A 23026-nucleotide genomic window follows, 5' to 3' on the forward strand; every position below is an offset into this window, starting at 1 on the left:
TGGTATCGATGCATGCCTGATGGCCAAGGGCAAAGACCCGTGCAACAAAGACGACCCCATGAGAAAAGACATCATTGCTTTCAAGGACAACTTCTGGTGCAATCCGGAGTCAGACGCGAGAATGACATTCGAGACTAAGATCGGTGGCCATGCCGTCACTTTCACCTTGCCCCCGCCTGAACAGGTATGTGCTAAAACAAAAATCTGAGATTCATTGAGTTGGGGGTCTGTATGGTCTGATGTTTGTGTTTGTGGACATTTGCTAAGTCTGAATTTTGTGTGTGACATAGACTCCTGAGCCTGAGACTGAGAGCGCCCTCTCCGCCACCTCGACTTTTGGATCTTCCACAGCAACAAAGAGTGCTGATGTCACCACCTCTGCATCCGAATCGGAATCTGAGTCAGCGTCACCTTCGTCTGTACCAACCTCCAAGATAAGCCATGACGCTACCAGCACCAATGTTAGCCATGGTAACTTGACCACGACAGCGACGGCAGTTGTGACTGCTACCGCCACAGCCACTGCAATGATCACAGCGACCCATGACGACCAAGCAAATGCTACCAACACAGGTGACTCAGCCCAGGCTACCATTTCAGAACCTGCGGCAACTGCATCGTCAAACTTGGGAGATGATGGCAATTTGGTGACATCCACCGTCCATGTCACGGCATGCACCACTGTCATGGGCAACACTGTCACAGTTCACACCACCACCAATGTAGTTGCAAGTGCTATTGCTGCTAATGGTGCTGGTCCGAGATTGGGGGATAATTGGGTTGCGGACGGACTTGGTTTTCCGCGACGGGCATGGAAATTGAATGCAGATCCTGTGAGCGCAGTTCTCACCGTTGCCGTGGTTGTTTGGGTACTAAGGCAATGAATCGCAATTTGGATTCAGTTGGATCAACAAGGGGCCTTGCTTCATTTTGAGTGAGGCAGATTATTAATAGGGATTTGCCTAAACTTGCGAGGCTGAACCCTGGAGCGTCGGGGTTGAGATTAGTTCAATGCACAGAGATAGCAAGCAAGAGCCGGTGCTTTGTTCGGCCTTCCTTGAAATCATTATGATTTATGATCGTGGTACTTCTGCTTTTTGTAGATGTTGGATCCTGTTTGAGATTCGTCGCAGTAGCGCATCCCTGCATATTCAGCCTTGCGGCCATCCGACCGACTGTGTAATGCTAAGAGCTCAAGCATCACTTTTATGCATGGATTAGCCACATTTCCTAGTCAAAAGGTGTCCTAGAGTCTTCCAAACGGCAAGCCACAGAACCAAAGCTACTAGCCAGATGTAATAATTTTTAAAAACTTGATGATTTCCATCAGAGTCAAGCTCGCAGGCGACGACTTCCATATCTTGGTGACGGCCCGACCACTTGGTGCATTTCCCGCAATATGTCGGATAACTGCCCTGTGACACTCAACCTCAAACTCCACACTCCCCGCTCAGACCCTGGAAGGCTTACGAGTTGATGGACTATCTTTCACGATCCTCGAAATCTAATTCGTGAACAGACCTGGGGTTCTATGATGCATCGGATCTCTGCTTCTCCTCACCCTCAACCATGGAATTGAGCAGGTAAGATTCGGGTTGGAGACGGAAAGGAGTGCTGGCGATCCGCTGTCGTCGTACAGGACAAAACCGTACAACATTGACAAAATCAGTCTCTGCGAGCTGGAGGATTCTCTTAGTTGTCCTGATCAACTTTTCCGTGTCGATTCCTGTTTTTCGTGGCCTTTTGAACTAACTGACATTGATCATGCTTGGAAAGGTGGCATTGGAAGAGGCGTTTGCCCTCCCTCGGTTTGCTGAGCGAACCAGATGGTGGGCTGGGTTGTTCGCGGTTGACCCTGACAAACATGCCGCCGAAATTAATGACATTGTCGAGACTCGAATCAAGTACATGGATCAGTACGGCGTTGGATACCAACTGTTGTCATATACTGCACCTGGAGTTCAGGATGTTTGGGATAAGCAAGAAGCCGAAGCACTGGCGACCGAAGTCAACGATTATATTGCCTCGACCATCAAGTCTCACCCTGATCGGTTTGGAGCATTTGCGTGAGTGGCCAAGCAAGTCGAGTTGAGCGTCACACACTAATCAAAACCAGCACTCTTTCCATGCATGATCCTAAGCAAGCTGCCGAGGAACTTCGCCGAGTGGTGACTAAATACGGTTTCAAAGGCGCTTTAGTCAATGATACCCAGCGAGCAGGACCAGATGGAGATGACATGATCTTCTACGACCAACCTGAGTGGGATGTATTCTGGTCGACTGTGACTGAGCTGGACGTGCCATTTTACTTGCACCCTCGAAATCCGACTGGGAGCATTCACGATAAACTTTGGGCCCCCCGAAAATGGCTCATTGGGCCCCCATTGAGCTTTGCCCAGGGCGTGAGCCTGCATCTCCTGGGTATGGTGACCAACGGAGTATTCGATCGTCATCCCAAACTTCAAATTGTTATTGGACATCTGGGAGAGCATCTACCGTTTGATCTGTGGAGAATCAATCACTGGTTTGAAGATATCAAGGTAAGCCTCCTCGGTCTCAGTCATCATTGTGATAGCGTCAGTCTGACTCGATATCACAGAAACCTCTGGGCTTGAAAGAGACATGCAAGAAGACGATCAGAGAGTATTTTGCCCAAAACATCTGGATCACGACCAGCGGACACTTCTCCACGCCGACACTACACTATTGTATGACCGAAGTGAGCGCAGATCGAATCCTGTTCTCCATTGACTATCCTTTTGAGAATTTCCATGATGCATGTACTTGGTTTGATGCGACCGAGATCAACGACGTGGACAGGAGGAAGATTGGCAAGGATAATGCCAGTAAGCTGTTTAAGCTAGGGGATTTCAAGGATGCAAAGGCATAATTTGCACTGGAATGACATGGCAATGCACTCCATAGGACGAGGATGAAGCAGTAGCAGTGGATGGATGTGGATACAAATCTGCACCTTCCCTACTGATGTAGGAGCAGCTGGTCGCGCTTGCCTTTTTCATGGGGTAGTCTTAGTTGGGCAGGCGCGACCGTTCGGATCAGGTATGTATAGTATATGTATACAGGTGCTTCTGCCGAATGTGGAAATGGAGGCACCATTATACAAAATGACACAACCTCCAGTATAGCAAGCTGCTCCAAATCCTAGGGGTACCTCACATTCTCGAGGTGTACTCCAGAGGGGATCTTAAAGTGTACTTGTACTCTATTCCACAGATTGGCCAAGGCACTCAAGCCACCATCCTACCCACTGCTCCGCCCGTAGCCGAGGCCTAGAGCCTATAGTCAGGATAACTCTAGACTCCTCCCACACCTTATCACTGAAAGCCAGCTAGCGTCAACCGTGGAGGGTTCTTATCATCCATTCTCCCGTCTTCTCAGAAAGATATACGTACTATAATATTCTTGACCCACCCATAACACTCCTCGGACAACAACTATTTTCTCCACAGCGCTTCATATGTGCTGCTGGCCTACTTGAAGGGTCCCCAAATGTGTTTCTTATTGTTATAGGGACCGAACTGATCATGCCGAGACCCAAGGTTCGCCCAGAGGACAGACAACGAGCAGCAAAGGCCTGTCTCACCTGCAAGGCTTCCAAGAAGCGCTGCGATGCTCAGCTTCCATGCTCCAATTGCGTCCGCCGGAACAAACATTCACAATGTAGCTATGAAGACTCGGATCTGATGGAACCTCCCCCCAAACGGCAACATCGCATGTCCATCTCCAACCAATCCTCAGAATCAGCCTCTAATCGACCATCTCAACCCCCTCAGTCGATGAGATCGGATGGCGACATCGCCACTCCGCGACTCCTTGAGAGTTCAACCATGCCGCAGAGGCTGACCAGGGACAGATTACTCCTCAGTTCAAAGGGCGAACAAGGTATGCTCGCTTCTACAAACCAAAGTGCCTCCATTAGTCATTAATCCGTTTCGTCTTTCTCTTAGTATACATTGGGAAGACGGCCTCGCTGTCGTTCCTCCAATTTTTACGCCATACTATCCGCCAACAGATGGGACCGTCAGTCTTCACCGAAAACAATCGGCGACATCATATGCTAGAGGTCAATAGCCCCGAAGACGGCTCTAGTCACTTTTCCGAGGACGATCAACATAAACGTACTCTTGTCGAGGCTTATCATGCATCCGTAAGTTTCTCCAACATAAAGCAGTTCAAGACTGACAACATGAAGACAAACGGGCTCCTGGATCTTTACTCGCGCGATGAAGTCGATACGTACCTCAACACAATTAGTACGCCAAATGATGTTCAAGGTTATTCTGCCATTGCTTTAGACCTGATCGTCGCCATTGGTGGGCAGTGTCGAGCTCAATCTCCAACCGATTCGCGGTATGCCATTCGATATTTCACTCGCGCTCAGAAAGCTGCACTAGCTGGAATGCTCGAGGACCCCTGCCTGGACATGGTTCGATGCTTCCTCCTTATGGCATTCTACATGCTTGGGGCTTGTCGAAGAAATGCCGCTTTTATGTACATTGGTGTTGCTGCCAAAGCGGCCTCTGCTCTGGGCTTACATGTCACCGAACAATACCATCATTTCGCCCCGGCAACCCAAAGCGTCAGGTAGGAGTTCCCGGTTTGATTTTGTCGAGCACTCTCCAGCTAATCCGCCATCTAGATTACGGACGTTGAAGAGTCTCCGAATTCTCGATATTGTTGTCAGCTCCATTCTTGGAAGACCCGTTTCTACCCCAACCATTCGCATCGATACAGCTGCTTTCCATGGTCTTCATGTTCACGCCGGCAAGCCGCGAGACATGGCCCTCAACGCCAGTTTTGGAGCCTGTTCTCTTATTGCCGAGATCATGCAAACACTTGATGCAGATAACACCATGAGCTTGCGATCGGCAGAACAGTATCTCAAGCGCCTTCGAGATTGGAGTTCAAGTCTTCCCAAAGATGTCAAGCAATTCTCGCGTGTCTTTGATGCTCATCTCACCGTGGCAGATCAGGAAAGAGTGATTGGGAATATTCACGTTGCATGTATCTACTACTTTGCAGTAATGCTCATCACTCGACCATTCCTCATCTCTCACCTGATGGAGAACCTGCCCGGCGGGGTGGCGGAGACTCCAGGAACCGACTCTGCAGAAAATAAGCCGGCTGACGTGGAGAACATGGCTGAGGCATGTGTCGACTCGGCAATGTACATGGCGCAGATATGCCATGAAGCTCTGCAATCCGGCCTGCTCATGAATGCCATGTGCATCGTCAAGTAAGCTCTCTGAATTCTTTCGAAGCATAGGAGAAGACATGATTCTAACTATTATTAGGGCATGGATGTTCGCGGCTGGTTTAGTCATTGGATTCTCCATGTTTGCACAAGCTGAACCCAAGTTCGAGATGGACGAGGCATTCAACGGTGCGCGAGAAGTGCTCAAGAAGCTCTCGCCTCATAGTCCACAGGCCGAACACTATTATGAAATTCTCACCGGTTTCGCCGATGCAATTCAACGACACCGTCAACATCTTGCTCGAGAGAAACGGCGGTCGCAGAACAAATACGTCAACCAGATCTTGACCTTCGATGTTAGCCAAAATCCAGTTGATATGCAATCAGCCGACACAGTCCAGACCTCAAGAGGAGACTCGCCAACTGCAAATGGAAATTTGGCGTCAATACTACCAGAAAATTTGCGTGACCTGGACGAGACTGCCGATTTCCAGCAATCATTTGTCTTTGATCCAAATCAACTACCTGTCGATGGCGGTGGTGACTTTGACTTTGGCATATTTGGCTGGGACAATTTCGCCATGCAGGTTTCTGAGAACTTCAACTTTGACACAGATCTAGTGTGGGATGTACCATGATCTCAGACTTATCGCTCTTGTAGCAAAACCTCGACCACAATCTCCGCTATGCGATCACCCTTCTCCCATAATTCATCATGATCACCAGATGCTGGTAGTTCAGTGACTTGAACACCTGACGCTCTAGAGCTCTGCCAGCTCCGCAGGAAATCCTCCATTTGTCGATACGGGACCAACGAGTCTTCCTTACTCTGGACCAGAAATACCTGACCGTCATTCCGTCCCCACTCTTCCACTCGGCCCTTCACCGAAGCAGGACTGGCGTCGTACCAGGTCTTCTCATCACCACCGAAAGCTCCCCTGGTGAGCTCTTCATATATCCACTTCCAGGCCGCATGCTTCTCACCCGGATCTCTGATCAAAGCGGGGAGATCATATAGTCCACTCAACCCGATGATTTTCTTCGGCTTTATTACACCCAACCGGCTGGCCTCAATACCCCACCTTGCCTGATCTTCCAGAACCTGAAATGCCAACGTTGCTCCACAACTATGTCCCAACAAGACATAATCATCACCAAATCCCGCCTTGACTTGCAAGAACCTCAATGCGCGTAACACGTCGAGGATATGATCCGGATGCCGACCCATGCGACTGTTGTCAACAGGGACGGAGGGATCTTTCGGCGGTGACGGATCTGTAGGATGGTTTGGATATGGCGATAATGTATAACTGATCGATGCAAAGCCCGCGACTTTGGATAAAATCGATTCGTGAGATTTGAATAAATGCTCTAGTGTAGGAATGAAAGATGAGGATGTCACGGCGGGGTCACGCCATGCTCCGCCGTGAATGTAGATTGCCCATGTTCCTTGTAACGAACATAGATTTTCTGGTGGACTGCAATTCTGGGCGACCGGAATCCAAATGTCGAGATGTTGTAAGGCGTTCGCTCCGGATAAGTATGGAATCTGGTGCTTATGCCATATGTGATGTGAAGACGGCGATGGTGCCGCCGCCGATGATGTCGATGATGCTGCTGCTGATGATGATGACGAGGGGTGATACTCCTGCCAAGGGACCGAATCCCAAAGCTCATCGACCGAGGAAGTAGAATTCAAGATTGGAACTGTAGTCATGACATGTATATGTATATGTAATCCTGGATGGCGATGTCATGCACGATTCGATGATGATCGTATTTCTGGTAAGGATTGGTTTTGCGTGGGATATTTGCACTATATGCAATAAACAAATGAGTACTTTTAGATACTACTTAGTTCTGAATGTTTCACTCTAGTGACAGGGCGGATGATGCACCTTGAGTTTATTGGTTATTAGTAGGAGCATGAAAATGTCGGCAAAGCCCAGCTACAACTCTACTTAGGAAGCATGTCACGTGTTTCAAGGGCGTCGTATGGGGGCACAGATGTATTTCATGATATCAAGACCACTGGAGGATTGGTTGTTTCCGAATGGCAGTCATTCTGAGACATTCTTGGGGTAGCGCATCGACTGTACCTACCTCGTTACTCGTGTGGAGAGGCCGATCATGAACACCATGAGCAGCCGTCGCTGTAGAGCTAAATGGCTGCACTTCCGTAGTCAACAATTATGGTTGAGGTTGATGAAGTTCTTGATGAATGAGGAGCATCACGTGAGAGTTCATGGCCAGAAAGGCACTAGATCCAAAATAGACTAGTGAATCCGGACGAACTGATTGTTTGGCATGTTTGCACCCAAAAAGTTGCAGAACGGTTGGCGACAACCGGTTAACGAAGAGAATAATACGACTGCTGTTGCACGCACAAAGGCACAGTAGGAGGTGTCCCATGTGTCGATAAAACAAGTCAGACTCAAGATCTAATTGAGATGCCTCCACCGACGAAACGGCGGAAAACAGAACCCAGCGCGGTGGAAGAAATCAACTTTGACCTGGCGGCGAGGCAAGAATACCTGACAGGATTCCACAAGAGGAAGGTGCAGAGGGCCAAACAGGCCCAGGAAGCAGCGGAGAAGAGAGCGAGAGCCGAGAGAATAGAAGAGAGAAGAAAAGTAAGGTTTCTGACCACGTTCATCCTGGGACGACCGTTGACCAAGATTGTTATAGTTACGAGAAGAGCGAAAGGCGGACCTTGAAAGGCATGTCGCCGAAGTGAATGCCATGTTGGCCCCAGCCGATGATTCTCATGTCGAAGCAGAGGGATCTGGAACAGACGATGAATGGGCCGGGCTGGAAGACGAAGAGCAGCCGCCTCCGGTGGACCATGAGGCAGAATACATTGACGAAGATAAATACACTACTGTGACGGTAGAAGCCATGGACGTCTCGAAAGAAGGCTTATTCAAAGCCCAGCAGGATCAAAATGATACAGATGACCCTGAAGATCCCCCGCTGTCAGAGCAAGTCGAAGGGACGGATACAAAAAAGCGGACTTGGACCAAAGAAAAGCCAAAGGACAAGGACAAAGCCAAGGCCAGAAAAAAGAAGAGGAATTTCAGGTACGAGTCCAAGGCGGAACGAAGAGTGACAAGGGTCAAAGAAAAGTCTCGAGGCCGGAAGCAGGCTCAAGAACGGCGCAAGGGGCCTTAGTTTGGTACAGAACAAGCTCAATATGACAACAATTGATGATGACGCAGAGAATCACGAATGCCAGCACGACACGGTGTAGGATAATCGGTAATGGTCATTCGTACATGCTCTTCTCTGCCCTACATTGCGTTCTGCGTGAGACAACGAGGGAGGGGTATGGCCATGGTTCTATTCATCATGCTTTCGCTCATATGCCTACCCACACCGGGGATCGGCATCAAAACCAAACAACAGGGCGGGCCAACAAACACTTTTCTCGAGACCAAGCGTCTAGATGTTGCCCATGCTCTGCTCCAATTCCTGCAATTCCTTCTGGAGGTCGGCATATTTCTTGGACATTTCTTCGTACTTGGCCTCCCACTCGTCTCGAGCCTGTTCCAGGGCTTGAACTTTACGTTCGTAGTGGCCGGCCTTGACGTCGGTTTGTCGCAACCTACAAGGGTTAGTGACGGCAAGAGGGAGGTGTGAAGAACCTTACTTCTCGTTGGTCTCTCTCAAGGTCTTGTCTGATGTCTCAGCCTCCTCCTCGAGAAGTTGAAGTCTTCGAGTCAGGGTCTCATTTTGTTGAGAATGTTGAGACGACTCGCCTGCGGCGTCTTTGGCAGCCTTGAGCGAGCTTTCGAGTTTCTCTACCTCTCCCTCGAGCAATTGGTTGCGGTGGGTGAGGGAAGTGATTTCTTGTTCCTTCTGGAGATTGTCCTGTTCGAGGGATTTGACCTTGGCCTTGAGTTCTTCGGCTTTGGCAGCGTTCTCGTCCGCCTCGATGCGGAGCGAGTTCATTTTCTGTTGGAAATTAGCCAAAGCGGACGCCATGGTTATGGAATGTAGGGTTTTAGATAGTGGGAGGGGCGGGGATGGTGCGGAACAAGTGGTGTTGAGCAAAGGGAATGAGGGAATGAAATGTGGTTGGATGGTCCGGCATCAAGGTGGTGATTTCAATTCTGACGAGGTGCGGCAGAACAGTGACTGGGCAATCAAGTGAGGGCTTGAGGCAGTCACACTGATGCCTGCATTCACCCATTGTATGGCGTTGCAGCAGCATCGCAGGCAGGTGCAGCTGGGACAGAAATCGGGCAGATGAAAGGGGAAGGAAAGGGGTTCAACGTACCTCCTTGATGCGATCCATGGTGAGATATGGAAGATGTGATTCTGTATTGGACAAATAGAACAAAGTAGTGATCAAAGATGGTTTGAATTAGGTCTTGAGGATTGAGAGAGAATTGGATGTGGATAGGAAAGCAATCGGCGGTCACAAGTGCAGGGAGGTCAAGTCACAAGTCAGCGGAATGGCGCAGGTCACGGTTGTGTGAATCAGGCATGGTGGGATCAGACATGTAAAGAAACCCTGGCCGCGTGAACCGTGGCTTGTGTTGGTGGGATGCAAATGGGAATAGGCAGAGAAGCACAGAACCCAAGAGGGGAGGGGCCGAGGGGCGCAGGCCTTGGGGGGGACACGCATATTCCAGGCGTCAGCATTATTGATGACCCAGAGGGAGGACGAGAGCCTCAGTCTGGTTTGGGCGTACAACAGGCCGGGGATTGGTTAGGGGGGGGGACACCTTGACACCCTCACAACCAACCCTCCCCTTGCTGGGAATTTAAAGAAACAAGGGTCTGGAATTGGAGTCTGCTAGGCTGCCAGGCTGCCCAACCGTTCCAACTCTCACAGCCAAGGGTCAGGGGCCCACGACGCCTACGAGGAGAAGAAACTGCCCACAGAGACACTTCCCCAAATAATCCAGGCCCTGGCGGCTACTGCCGGTTGCGAGGGACAACCAACATCAACATTGCAAATCCCTTGACCATGGAATCGACTTCTACTACTACACGTGTCCATCACTTGTCCTTTGCCAATTCAGCCAAAACACAAAAACCACTCGCCTACCTACACTCTTCCTACGACAATCAGATCCCAAAACATCACACAGCACTTCATGAATTCAACTGCATCATGTTAGCCGCACGAGACCAAGAAAATCTCTCCCACGCTCACCGCGCCGCCGCCGCGGCGAAACCTCTCAACCAAGGCATCCGAGCGTTACAGCCCAAAACTCCTGGAAACTTGAAAACACCCTTTCGAGCTTCAAAGAATGATGAGAACCGACCCTTTGAATTTAATGGACAGAAGGGACTCCTCAAAGATGGACCTGGCAAATTGGACAAGGCTGCTTTTGTCACCCCATTAGGTAGGATTGAGCCATCATTCAATTGACAGTGGCAGACCGCAGATTAGAGACTGACATCTTGCAGGACCTCGAAATCGAGCTCCCTTAGGACAAAAGACCACAAATGCAAAGTCTCGTGCCTTTCAGACCCCTGGTCCGGCACCACTTACCAACAAACCTCTCAAAACCGTTCAAAAGCACTCCTCGGCACGTCGTTCGGCTCGCTCGAAAATCACCATCGCCCAGGCAGAACCGACCAAGATTGACATCTTGACAAACCCACCTCAAGAAGACAATGAAATAGACTACGGATACGCCCCTCCACCGCCTGTGGATCTGCCAGATCTCCCTCTAGAAGTCATCCACGATCCCTTGATGGACGAAGCGGTCAGAGACTATTGTGATACCTACCTACATTCCCCCAAGGATGAGTTTGGGGTCTCACTGCGACTCAAACGGGAAGAAGAAGAGTATCAACAGTGGCTCAAGCAGGAGGAACAGAAATCATTGAAAGGTCTCGACCAACCTTCCGCTCCCACGTCTGAAGAGTTGAACAAGCAAGTGAATGATATGATAGCTGCTGGACCCAAGAGGCGGAGACCTGCATTGTCACGAGTCGACTCGATGCAAGCCAGAAGCGCGGCTGCCGCCTTGTCAGAACCACAACCATGCTTACCATCAGCAGTCACAAAGTCAACAAAAGCGTCAGAGCAGAAACAGAAAGGATATTTGCCCATCAATAGAACCAAGACTCCCACTCCCACTCCTGCACCATTGAGCAGTCGCTCAGGACATGCGGCCATTTCGAAGAACACGATTGGATTTCCTCGAGCAAAGAAAGCGCCATCTATCATCCCACGCGGTCTTCCAAGCCAACGTAGTGGCTCTGCCGCCGTCTCCAAACCCATCAAGATCGACCAATCCATGATTCATCCCAGAGACTTTCGAGACCTTTATGGATCTCCACCTGAAGAGAGCGACATGTGGTTTCGACTGAAGGAGTACGAGCTCCTAGAGGAAGACATTGCCAAGGACGAAGCAGAAGGTCTCGCAGACGATCTTTTCGAGGCTGATTTCTTTCCGTTTGACAATTCAAAATTGGATGATGAGGATTTCCAGCTGCCTATGCCCGAGTGAGTCTTGGGAATCACAGAATGGAGTCGAGTTATCACTTTTCACATGGGCTTGGGCCTCCACACGACACGGGGTCTATAGCAAAAAACCGATGTATGTATATGATTCACGAAAAGATACCCCTCATCAGGATACAATGGTCGGTAATGATGGAATATGGCTCATATTATGTATGGCTACACCTTGAGGGGAATGACACGAATGACGGCGATGGCGAGGCCGTTAAGGAGTTTCTTGTTAGTCGAGCCACCAAAGAACCAAGAACAGACGTTCATCCATTATTGTCAAGCGAAGGGGAAAAAAACATATGACACTGATTTGAACGTGTTCAAGAGTATTTCAAATGCTTTTTCTACATCCCATAGGTATCGATCCCTTGCAAGTCTGGACTTTTGGCGCGAGCATTTCCTATACTGTGTAACATTGCAGCCAACCTTTTGTCTTTCTTTTTTTTGGATCAGTCCTCGACAGACGTGAACCCCGTCTGGCCCAAATATTGATAGATTGCCACGACCATACCATCTCACTTTCTCTTCCTCAAACCCGCGGACACCTTCTTCACGGTAACGAATCCACAGCGCCATTTACTGCCTTGGCCTCGGTGATGAAGGCCTCTGGCACCGGGGTGACGCGGTAATTCCACCCGAAAGTGTCCTTGACCTTGCCTTGTTGAATGCCCTTCAATGTGGTCAACAGTTGAGCGCACACTGGACCAGGGTCCAGAGCCTCGTTGACGGGATAGTCGAATTTGTCACCTTTGCTTTCAAGGGTAATGCTCTTGATTGGCACCAACGAGGCGGCGGTGCCTGCGGCCATAACTTCAGAGAACTGGGATAACTCGCTGTATAGGATCGGCCGGGTTTCGATATTATACCCGAACAAATCCTTTGCAATCTGGGTCGCCGAAACCGATGTCACCGACTTGATGACATTCTTGGAATCGGGCACCACGATCGTCGTCTTGCCGTCGTCGTCCTTGCGCACGCCTAGAAACCCTGAGGTTGAGAATTCGTCAATCTCGCTACGTGTTTTGCTGTCGAGGTGCAATGTGATGCCATAGCCTTTACCACGCGCTTTCTCCGAGTGACGAAGCACGGGAGCGTAGTTGCCGCCGACTTTGGCGGAGCCGGTACCTTCAGGGGCAGCCCGGTCAAAGTCTTCGAGGATCAAGGCGTCGACAGCGTGGACACCGTGGTAGACTCCAGTTGGCATGACAAAGACGACAAAGGTGTATTCATCCGGTGGGTTGAGGCCAAGTTGTGCGGATGAGCCAAAGAGCAAAGGACGAATGTACATGGCGGCACCAGTCTCGTGAGGAGGGACAAACTCTGCGTTGGCGGAAACGGCCAAGTTGACTGCTTCGACGAAAAGAGCCTCGGGCACTGGTGGGACGGAGATGTAGCTAGCGGAATGTTGCATCCGCAGGGCGTTTTGGTCAGGACGAAAGATGGTGATGTTTCCATCTGGTTGGCGGAAGGCCTTCATGCCTTCGTAGCATTGGACACCATAGTTGAGACCTGGGGCCATGCCATGGATAGAGAGATACGGCGAGCGGACGAATTTGGGTTTGCTCCAGGTTGGGTTGTCGCCCGAGGAATATCGGAAAGTGGACTCAATGTGTCCATTGACTTCTCTTACTTTGAAGCCAACATTGGACCAGTCTATAAGATGAAGGAGAAAATGAGTAAGCAATCGAGAAGAGTGTGCCGATGCCGGCAGAGGATGAATGTGGACTTACCAATTGTGCTGACTGGGGGAGGAGGAAAGGAAGACATTGTGGGCGACCAGCTAGTAGTGAAAACCTGGTGAGAAGACGGCGTCGTCGATAGAGAGGAAGGAGAGTGTGGTGGACTAGAAGCTGGGAAGAATTTTGATATCCAAGAGTCACACCTCGGACCCGCGGCTGATGAAGGATTTTGGTGGGGTTGAACGTTTGGCCTGCGGGCGGTGAGATTAAAGGCGTACCCTACTACGGTGTTGTCAGAAGGGCCGCAAGTTGCTTATCAACAGGCTTTGATGCTTTAGGAAGTGCGATCAAACGTAGATCATAAACCTGGAGGACTCTGGACTTCCTGTGTCGATAGTATTATTATGGTTGTCGTGTGATTCGAGGATCTTGGACCCAACCGAAGTCGGAGGGATGAAGAAATCCGTCCAAAGTCGAGGCCCGCGGCTTCCCCAGCTTGCCGACGCATTGCCGCTTAATGTGGAGGAGAAGCCACTAGTCTCAAGATGGCATGTGAGCCGAGCAACTGACGGAATTGGTTACTAGCTACGTTATTGCCGCTTTATGCATCGAAATATTGACACTTTTGTTAGAAGAGGAAAGAGCAAACCGCCCTTAAAACTTTAAACCTCCTTCCCTAATAATGACCTGCACGTGCAAATCACCTGATATCTGATCTCTCATCCGCGTCTCTCCCGTTCACTCCGCTAATGTTCTGTCCTCATCTCTCTCCAGCTTAATTACTTCCTGGTTCCTTTTATCCTTTCTATGACTGTCTTGTTATGCAATATGTTGGCTCAATTCTAGCGCCTATCATATTCCTATTCGTCACCCTCCACCTATCCTGACACCCATCCAACTTCCACGTCTCCCTCCCCATAACATCAACAATGCCTCGAGCACCTCCAGCTGGCATGGTGGTGCTCTCCGCCATTGCCTTGTTCGTTTGGTATGTTGTTTATACTTCTGGGCACCATAGGGATGTCTCAGCTCTATCCCATGCCGACCGATTTGGATTTGCACAAAAGCCTGCGCCTCACCCTTTACCTGAAGTTTCCACTCCCACTCCTCCAGTCATTCATGGCGACAACATCATGGGCAAGCTAGGCAACGAAACCCTCAAGGAAGAGCTAGGTCGTGCCGCATGGAAAGTCCTTCATACCACTATGGCCAGATTCCCCGACAAGCCAACACCTGATGAAAGCGAAGCCTTAAATCAGTACATGTTCCTCTTCGCCCGACTATATCCCTGTGGTGAATGCGCCCAGCACTTTCAGAAACTTTTGAAGAAATACCCTCCTCAAACGTCTTCTCGATCGAGTGCCGCCGCTTGGGCGTGCTTTGTTCATAACCAGGTCAATGAGCGCAAGGGCAAGCCTATCTTCGATTGCGCAAACATTGGTGACTTTTATGATTGTGGCTGCGCTGATGACGAGAAAGAAGCAATTGCTGCCGCGGGAGCAAAGAGTGACAAAATTGCCAAAGGAGAATTATCCAAGCACAATACTGTGGAGATTGAGACAGAGGGCCCAACAAGAGGAGGCTGAAGTCTCTGACAGAGTGTGAAACATCACCAGGATATATTCATGCTAAATCCAACTACCCGATGATGTGCCCAGGCTTCAACCCACCACCCACCCCTTCCTACACTATGGACTCACAATAGTCGTCTTTGATGAATCCGTTGATTCGATCTGGCCGACTCTCCAGCCGACAAGTTTCGAAAGCTCCTCTCTGCGCTTCTCTCTTGCAGCACGGACTGGCTCGTCTCTTGGCCAACCGCCGCACGATACGCATGCACATATTGGATTGCTCCTGGTCTTGACTCATTTGTGAACTGGGTGGCTCTTCATTTTCTGGTGTCAATTCCTCTTCCTTCTCAGCCACCTTATTCCGATCCTCCTCGAAGGGATTCAGGCTCCTGAATCCAACATCAATAAAGCATCTGGTTGGCACATGCCATTCGGTCTCGAGTGCCTGCTCGTCTTCGACCAGTCCATTACCGGGAACCCTTTGATATGTTCCGCTCTTGGCACATTTCTTGCAAGGATTTTGCAGCAGATAGTTGTAATCCTTTATGGTGCAACCTCGAGTACCTGCAGACTCGCAGATGGCATTTCGAAATCTGTGAGAGGCGGGATGGCGGCAGATGAACAGATATCGTCTGGTGATGCACATATCTAGCTAGTATTTGAACCTTGAGCAAATCGATGCCGAAGTTTGGTTTGGAGAGGGTTAATTGAGCAAGCTACAGTTCGTGGTCAAGTTCTTATCAGATTTTCTTGATGAATGGTTTTTGAATGCTCTGCGTGTGAACAGCAAAACCTTTGCGGTTGGCGGACTAATCTATCAACCCGTCTGAGGGCCTCGAGCCCAGAAATACAAATTGATGGCCTGGAGATGAAAGAGAGTCACAAGTGGACCCGAACTGACAGAATCGACCACGTTTTGCTTCTAGCCATGACTTTTGGTTTGTTCTTCTTTGTTACCTTGTCTCGATTCTCGTTCTAGAAGGTCTAGATGCTCCAGTCATCGGCCACCGGCCACCAGCCACGTGGTGGAATGTCACAAAGAAGACATTCGCAATTTAATTCTTCATTCGACTAGCAAGACGTCTCGCTTTGTACTTATCTAGTGGTCTACTTATATACCGTGAATGGTCTTGGAAGTCAGATGAGACAGGACGTGACACACCTAGTTTCTAGGTATCTCAGACCTGATCAAAGAACGTGTCTAATTTGGAGAATCAGATGCGAGAATATCTCTTTCATTTGTGCATGTACATTCTAAGCAATTACTATCAACAACACCAACAGATCCTTGCTCTCGACACCCCTGTGATCGACAGAACTTGCATGTAAACACAGTAGGTATGTACCTATCTACTCATCTTTGTCCTTGACAAAAGCCTTGCTGGGTGTGGGGAAGGCCAGAGGCGCACTCAAGGAGATCATGGAATCATTCCTGCCAGTCCATTTAGGATCAACGCCGATGAAGTTCGAAGGGAAGCCGATGTCGAAGGCGACCACATCCTCAAGAGACTTGACCTGTTCGGGAGTAAGGCGAATGGACAAAGCCTGGATATTGTCCTTGAGATGCTCGACCTTGCGACCGCCAATTATAGGGAAGACATGGGGAGTCTTTTGAATGACATAGGCGAGGGCCACGGCGGTGATACTCTCAATGCCATGCTCGGCAGCGACCTTGGCCAATGCTTCAGAGATCTTCTCCTCCTCGGGAGTCTGATTAGGGCCCATGAAGCTACGTAGGCCTTCTCCCTGTGCTTTTCTGGCTTCAATCTGCTTCTTAGTCTGGAATTTACCGCCTCCAACAACGTCCCATGGTGTAATCGCCATGCCAAAGTGCCGGGCCATAGGGATAATGTCTCGTTCTAGATCTCGAACAATCACGTTCCATCGTCCTTGGTAGACGGAGAATGGAGTCTTGCCGTGAGATACGGCGTATGTGTTGGCGGCAGACACGATCCAGGCTGGTGTATCAGAGATACCTAGGTAGAGGACCTTCCCGTCCATAACTAGCTGGTGTAACGAGTCCATGACTTCTTCGATCGATGTTGTGTGGTCCTGATTTCGAAAAGTCAGTCTCATTCCTTTTGTTTCTTTTTGCATGCAACAAAGCCGTCCAGAAACCCACGGACCGGGTAAGGCGCAGGAATGTAGCTAGATCTTGCTTATACTTACCCACCAATGAAGATACAGCAGATCGATGTAATCAGTCTGTAATTTCGCCAACGAATCTCTCACCGATAGACGGAGACTCTTCTTATGGTTGCCGGCATAGTTGACCGTCTCAGCCTTTCCGAGCTTGTGGCTTCGATATGGCGTGGTGTATTTAGTTGCCAGCACAATGCGGTCACGGATTCCTCGCTCCGTCATCCATTCTCCAATCCATGTTTCTGACTCTTCATTCTGATAGTTGTTCTGCATTGGGGTTAGACATGTCTTTCTATGACCCTCGGGCTTTGGGCCCTGGGCCTTGGGCCAATCTGGGGTCATCTGTCTCCAGAACTTACGGCAGTGTCGATGAAGTTGCCCCCAGCTTCGACAAAGGCATCCAAAAGCTTGAATGAGTCTTCCTTATTCATGCTTCCCATGAACTAAATTTCCCCAAATAGATTCAATGGTCAGCCAGAATCATTTACTGTATCATTGGATCAATAAGACTTACACCACTCCATGCACTGCCAATAGACATGGCACCGAGACATAGTGGCGAGACTCTGATACCAGCGGTTTTTGAGAGGATCTGATACCGACCCAACTCGGTGGGTGGGGGAGGAGCTGGCTGAAACAAATCACCCATGGTTGGAGACTAGATATTTGATGGAATTAAGATAGAAGTGGAAAAACAATTTTTCAATGGACGATACTGGTGAGTGAGTCAAGTAGTATTCAAGACGTTAGATGGAAGATGAGTGCTTCTGGTTGAAGACCATCGGGCATGCGAGTGGTTATATACATATTTGAAGCATCAGGCATCCAGCACCCAGGGGTGGTCACAACTCTACCGAGCAAATAGCCAACCACGAAAAGTAAAGCACAGACAAGACTACATGACTCGCAGACCAGGAAATCATGACGAGTAGAACGTCTGAGAATCCGAGTAGCTGAGAAGCGAGGCACAAAGTCTAAGAGTGGATTTGGATTTTTAGTCTGACATACGAGGTAATCGCATATTATTTCGAGCTTCGCAACCGAAGAACTAAAAACTGCCAGGTACAGTAGAGGGCCGAGGGGCCTTCGAGCCCTCGAGCTCTAAGAAGGGTGCGAGCAAACCCACGAATAGATCAATTCCCTCTGACACTTTGGCTCCGGACCAACACGGTCGTATTGAAGCCAAGAGAAGAAGACCTTCACCCCACCATGGAGTTTAGCCTCCGGATGACAAAGATGTCTACTCTCGCTGTTCGCTCTTTGATAAACTCCGTGCGCTATATGGAGTTAAACACAGAGGTACCTCTTCATGACTCGACTCAATTAACCGCTGTCTTCATATGCAGGTCGTTCAGTGGTGCGGTTTATTTGTACCATCCATAACTATATGCGGACATCTCGGCCGATGGCCCACTTAGGAACCAAACTTGCTATAGGCTACAATCAGCATGGTTGGATGATTAGGTCTCTGTAACACGAAATCGCCGCTCACGAACAGAGAAATGGCCGATATCATGGAGGCAGCATACAATAGAAAAATCTTTTTGTTAATCATTTGTGTTAATCAATACTTGTTTGCTTGAAGCCTGATCTAATCCAGCCAGCGAGGACCTTTCCTCTGAACGGCTAATGTTCCGATGTTCTCGAAACAGTCGAGAAACAAGCTCCTTGTGATGCCGTGCTTTTGGGACCAAGAAAACACCGGGATATGCAGATCTGCTGTCGTAATCGTCTCTTTCTCTCCCACTTTTCGGTCCTGTCGTGACCCTGGAGAATTACGCTTTGCACATCAGATCTCTGTCCCATTTTTCCTCGCCCGGCCTCCCATCAAAGCTCGTTTCGTTTCCATTGATTCATGTCGAATGTAGTCTATTTTGATCGTCATATCCCGTGGTTCGAAAGAGAGCCAACTGCATGCAAAACTTTTGTGTCTGTTGAAAGGGTTGTCTCGTTGAATGGTCAAAGAGGCTCAGGATCCTCATCCTGTTTTCTCCTAATGGATCATATCCGTCCTGTGCCTCCTCTTTCAACCAAAGACCCCTTTTCATTTCGGTGCTTCTTGGCCTCGAAAAGACTCTCTTTCGTTGCAAACCGACGCCAATGTTGATGAGTTGGTCATTCATGGCATAACATCATGCTCGATTTGCATGAGGAAAGTTCGACATGTGGGGGTATCTGAAAATCGATCGGAAAAGCCAACGCTATCTATCATGTGTTCATGCTGTGCCTGTATTATGGTCGAAACATAATGCTCGTTGCATCGTTGGGTCATGAGTTGTGGTCAGTGTGGTGAGACCAATCCTCACTCTTCGACGACACGTCGGCAGTCTTCGACAATCAAATGTTCTCGAAGTGGCGAATTTGTCGAAAAGAAAAAACAAAAACAGTGCTGGGTGGAAAGTGAATTCACAGTCGACCTTTTCGACCGGTTTACCACCAGGAAGATGGGCCGCTAGCACCGCCGGGGTTGCCATAGCTGCCGCCACCACCACCACCATAGCCACCGCCGTAGCCACCGCCGTAACCACCGCTGCCGCCGTAGCTGCCTGTAAGTTGTTAGTACTACCGATATAAAGTGACAGGGGTAAAGCAATGGTGGTACTTACCGCCTCCGTAGCCTCCAGAGGAACCGCCAAAGCCGCCACCGCTGCTGCCGTATCCGCCGCCCATACCGCCTCCGGGGCCACGACGGACGTCACGAGTAGCAGCAGATCCGCGACCAGCACCTCCACGTCCACGTCCACCACGTCCACCACCAAATCCTGAGCTTTCGCGGGCGATGTTCTCCAAAAATGAGGGGACTTCCTGGTGGGCTTCCTTAAGAAGTTCAATCAGGTCACGGACGATGCCACGGTTGCCGCGGTTGAAGAACGCAGTCGAAAGACCAGTGTTGCCTGCACGTCCAGTACGACCAATACGGTGAACATAGTCGTCAATGTCGGTAGGGAGATCGTAGTTGATCACGTGCGTCACCATGGGTATGTCCAAGCCTTGTAGGGAGTCAGCAATGAAGGTCAGAAACAAGAGGGTTGGCTGGAAAAAACTTACCTCGGGCTGCAACAGCTGTGGCCACCATGATTGGGCATCGACCATTGCGGAAAAATTCCAATGCTCTCTCACGCTCACGCTGAGTACGATCGCCGTGGATAGCAGTCGCTGGGAAACCTTGGTTGATAAGGAAATCGGACAAGGTGTCGGCCATGCGTTTAGTCTCGACGAAGATCAGGGTGAGGTTGCCGGCATGGGTATGGAGAATGTCGAGCAGAACGGAACGCTTATCGTTGTCCTCGACATACTCCACCTTTTGAGTGATGTTCTCGGATGTTGAACCAACACGGCCCACCGACAAGAACACGTAGTCCTTCAAGAAATCACGTGCCAACATTTGAATGTCTCGGGGGAATGTTGCAGAAAACATAAGGGTTTGGCGGTTTTCGACGCTGGGCATGTCCTCGCCCTCGACGATACGACGGATCTGAGGTTCGAAACCCATGTCAAGCATGCGATCAGCCTCGTCGAGAACCAGGTACTTGATGTTGGCCAAGGAAATGCGACCTCGCTCTATGAGATCGACAAGACGACCGGGAGTCGCAACGAGGAGGTCACAGCCGCGCTCGATGGATCGAAGTTGGGTTCCAATGTCGGCACCACCGTACACGACACAAGGTCTGACCCAGGATCGATAGGCAAACTTTCGTGCTTCATCGTAGATCTGAGAGACCAACTCACGAGTTGGAGCCAAGATCAAAGAGGTTGGGAAAGCCTTGCGTTGACGGAAGCCACCACTGGACGCAGGATTTACCGACGGGCCAGTTTGGTAAGCCTGTGAAAGGATGGGGAACAAGAAACCGCCAGTCTTGCCAGAACCAGTCTGAGCACAAGCCATAAGATCTCTGCCACCCATGACGATGGGAATGGAGTATTTCTGCACAGGGGTAGGGGTGGTGTAGTGGGCAAGTTTGATGTTGCTGATCAAGTGGTCATCGAGAGGAGGGTTGGTGAAGGTAGTGACGGGCTCGGGAACATTTTGGCCGGAGGCTTCGACTGGGATGTCGTCGTAGTTGGCGAAATTGATACCGGTCTGTTGCTTGGTGGGATCATTGGGGATTCCAAACAATTCACGCTCGATCTTTGCGTTCGATGGGCCAGGGATGTGTTGACCATCTTGCCAGCGACCTTCTCCAGAGCCACGATTGGCGCCGTAGTTACCACCGCCACCACCACCGTATGAGCCGCCGCCAGGTGCGCCGTAGGCGTTGGGATTGAAAGAACGAGGACCACCCTGGCCAGCCCAGCCGTTGCTCTGAGGAGGACCGCCGGGGCCGCCGGGACCGGGTTTGAAGTCAGGTGCACTTGCCCAAGTGCCATTGGTGGCAGCACCACTGTAACAGAGATTAGTACACGGTGGAGAGGACTTTGAGGGAGATCAAACTGACTTGTTGGCCCAGGCACTGCCATTCAGACCTTGAGCAGCAGCACCAGCAGGAGTAGGGTCAGCTCCATCGAACTGGTTAATTGGAGGGGGTGGGCCGCGGTTGGAAGAGCCACGAAGGTGAGGAGGAATGTAGGCACGACCTCCGCGTCCGCCGTGATGAGGTCCGCCATGATGGGGTTGCTCGTTGATCGAGAGACCGTTCATGTTCAAAGAATCAGCCATATTGAAGAAATTGGTTCTGGTGGATCTTGAAACGACTAAAAGTCTGAGGGGAGAAATATGTTAGTGATGATGTCGATCTCAGACTTGGGAGTGAATGCTTTTGCAAACGGCAGAAATCTCTAGAAATTTCTGGTGGCGGAAACAGAGAGGCGAGGAGGAACTCAAGTTGTTCGCGTTGGGAACCGCTTGGGAGAGGATAGGGAGAGAGAGCAGCGTACAAGATGGGTTGTGGTTGGGTCTATTCGAACTGTATGGTTGGGGCGAGGGTTCCAAGTGATGGATTTGGATGGATTTGAATAGAGTGGGAATGAGGCTGTAGAGAGTGGTTCGAGGTTTGTTGGTGTCGATTGAAGACGGCCTTTCCGAATGTCCTAGACAGATAAAGAGAGACACAAAACGCCTCTCCAAGTCTATCTGATGTAAAACGAAAGGCAGAACGAGAAGGACAGTAGAGCTATTGAATTGCAACAACAAGGTTGATGAGATGTGGGATGTGATGGAGAGGAGGAAAGGAAGAAAGGGAAATGTGAGGTTAGTGTGAAGTTTTCCGAGACTGTGAAAACGAAAAAAGGCGCAGGCAGGAACTTTTTTTCTTTGGTTGAATGAGTCGGTGCATCCATCACTACTGTAGCCACTCAAATGACAGAGATTGGGACTGCGGTGCCGCTTACAGGGCCCCCCAGGGCCCACGGAGCCTGCCTACGGAAGCCCACCAAGGGTCTACCGTGGACTTTGGGTCTTTGGTGCAGCAGAGGGGCTTCTGGGTGGACAACCAAACAGCCCCTGCCCATTCACGCCTATGGAGTTCTTATCCCAGGTGGTTGATGACGATTTGCCATTTGAAACAATATTCAGACAATTGCCTCCTGTTGATATGCTGCATCACAACGATTCCAGCATGGAGCTGACATATAACCCAGGCTATTACATAGACACTAGGGAGCAATACTGCCATTTGCAAAATGGCATATCCTGGTTTCAACTCTCACCGACCTTCGAAGGGAATCAGAACATTCCAGCCAGTCCTGGCATGACTTCAGCGGCAAATGACGATCAATTGATGGCCAAGATCAGTCAGGGTTTTCCCCTGCACATCTCATCACCAACCAAGCATCCAATAGGAACAATATTGCCAAGGCCATACCCCACTTTGGGACCATTCTAACCCCAACTGGACCAGATTCGTCGATAGGGGCAGATATCGTGTCTGGTCATATTTGTCTGTTGAGATAGGGACAATATCATGGCAACACGATGCGATTATCGGTTTATCGAGGCAGGGGC

The 23026-nt window shown here is 49.9% G+C and overlaps 10 protein-coding genes across 11 annotated transcripts; 5 read left to right on the top strand and 5 right to left on the bottom strand.

The window, feature by feature from the left end:
• Positions 1 to 1683: 1683 nt before the first annotated feature.
• On the top strand, positions 1684 to 3111 carry PV10_03058 (2,3-dihydroxybenzoate decarboxylase). The gene is made up of 3 exons (XM_016367450.1): positions 1684 to 2066; positions 2117 to 2540; positions 2600 to 3111. Exons 1-3 carry the CDS (start codon positions 1765 to 1767, stop codon positions 2888 to 2890), a joined length of 1017 nt encoding a protein of 338 aa, XP_016226968.1. The 5' UTR covers positions 1684 to 1764; the 3' UTR covers positions 2891 to 3111.
• Positions 3112 to 3545: 434 nt separating this feature from the next.
• PV10_03059 (uncharacterized protein) lies at positions 3546 to 6231 on the top strand (the record flags this gene model as incomplete). The annotated part of the gene is made up of 5 exons (XM_016367451.1): positions 3546 to 3903; positions 3969 to 4168; positions 4214 to 4605; positions 4661 to 5257; positions 5316 to 6231. The coding sequence occupies 5 exons, from the start codon at positions 3546 to 3548 to the stop codon at positions 5851 to 5853; spliced, it is 2085 nt and encodes a 694-aa protein (XP_016226969.1). The 3' UTR covers positions 5854 to 6231.
• PV10_03060 (uncharacterized protein) lies at positions 5658 to 7005 on the bottom strand. The gene has a single exon (XM_016367452.1). The coding sequence runs from the start codon at positions 6930 to 6932 to the stop codon at positions 5862 to 5864; it is 1071 nt and encodes a 356-aa protein (XP_016226970.1). The 5' UTR covers positions 6933 to 7005; the 3' UTR covers positions 5658 to 5861.
• Positions 7006 to 7595: 590 nt separating this feature from the next.
• On the top strand, positions 7596 to 8386 carry PV10_03061 (uncharacterized protein; the record flags this gene model as incomplete). Its single annotated transcript, XM_016367453.1, has 2 exons — positions 7596 to 7848; positions 7904 to 8386. The coding sequence occupies exons 1-2, from the start codon at positions 7666 to 7668 to the stop codon at positions 8384 to 8386; spliced, it is 666 nt and encodes a 221-aa protein (XP_016226971.1). The 5' UTR covers positions 7596 to 7665.
• On the bottom strand, positions 8294 to 9740 carry PV10_03062 (uncharacterized protein). Its single transcript, XM_016367454.1, has 3 exons — positions 9495 to 9740; positions 8865 to 9169; positions 8294 to 8819 (listed from the first exon to the last, which is right to left on the bottom strand). The coding sequence occupies exons 1-3, from the start codon at positions 9510 to 9512 to the stop codon at positions 8657 to 8659; spliced, it is 486 nt and encodes a 161-aa protein (XP_016226972.1). The 5' UTR covers positions 9513 to 9740; the 3' UTR covers positions 8294 to 8656.
• Positions 9741 to 10337: 597 nt separating this feature from the next.
• On the top strand, positions 10338 to 11688 carry PV10_03063 (uncharacterized protein; the record flags this gene model as incomplete). Its single annotated transcript, XM_016367455.1, has 2 exons — positions 10338 to 10572; positions 10637 to 11688. 2 exons carry the CDS (start codon positions 10338 to 10340, stop codon positions 11686 to 11688), a joined length of 1287 nt encoding a protein of 428 aa, XP_016226973.1.
• Positions 11689 to 11829: 141 nt separating this feature from the next.
• On the bottom strand, positions 11830 to 13807 carry PV10_03064 (branched-chain amino acid aminotransferase). Its single transcript, XM_016367456.1, has 2 exons — positions 13424 to 13807; positions 11830 to 13346 (listed from the first exon to the last, which is right to left on the bottom strand). Exons 1-2 carry the CDS (start codon positions 13458 to 13460, stop codon positions 12244 to 12246), a joined length of 1140 nt encoding a protein of 379 aa, XP_016226974.1. The 5' UTR covers positions 13461 to 13807; the 3' UTR covers positions 11830 to 12243.
• Positions 13808 to 14134: 327 nt separating this feature from the next.
• PV10_03065 (uncharacterized protein) lies at positions 14135 to 16216 on the top strand. Its single transcript, XM_016367457.1, has one exon. It carries the CDS (start codon positions 14302 to 14304, stop codon positions 14956 to 14958), a length of 657 nt encoding a protein of 218 aa, XP_016226975.1. The 5' UTR covers positions 14135 to 14301; the 3' UTR covers positions 14959 to 16216.
• On the bottom strand, positions 16184 to 17842 carry PV10_03066 (uncharacterized protein). The gene is made up of 4 exons (XM_016367458.1): positions 17600 to 17842; positions 17445 to 17528; positions 17113 to 17352; positions 16184 to 16995 (listed from the first exon to the last, which is right to left on the bottom strand). The coding sequence occupies exons 1-4, from the start codon at positions 17732 to 17734 to the stop codon at positions 16294 to 16296; spliced, it is 1161 nt and encodes a 386-aa protein (XP_016226976.1). The 5' UTR covers positions 17735 to 17842; the 3' UTR covers positions 16184 to 16293.
• Positions 17843 to 18611: 769 nt separating this feature from the next.
• PV10_03067 lies at positions 18612 to 22291 on the bottom strand. Of its 2 annotated transcripts, XM_016367460.1 has the most exons (5): positions 21961 to 22291; positions 21522 to 21785; positions 20134 to 21467; positions 19692 to 20075; positions 18612 to 19631 (listed from the first exon to the last, which is right to left on the bottom strand). In XM_016367460.1, exons 2-5 carry the CDS (start codon positions 21740 to 21742, stop codon positions 19516 to 19518), a joined length of 2055 nt encoding a protein of 684 aa, XP_016226978.1. In that variant the 5' UTR covers positions 21743 to 21785; positions 21961 to 22291; the 3' UTR covers positions 18612 to 19515. The 2 variants fall into 2 exon arrangements, with proteins under 2 accessions (XP_016226978.1, XP_016226977.1); XM_016367459.1 differs by having other exon boundaries at positions 21522 to 22291.
• Between the last annotated feature and the right edge of the window lie 735 nt (positions 22292 to 23026).

The sequence above is a fragment of the Exophiala mesophila genome (genome assembly GCF_000836275.1).
Source record: "Exophiala mesophila strain CBS 40295 unplaced genomic scaffold supercont1.2, whole genome shotgun sequence".
In the NCBI taxonomy this organism is placed as follows: domain Eukaryota; kingdom Fungi; phylum Ascomycota; class Eurotiomycetes; order Chaetothyriales; family Herpotrichiellaceae; genus Exophiala; species Exophiala mesophila.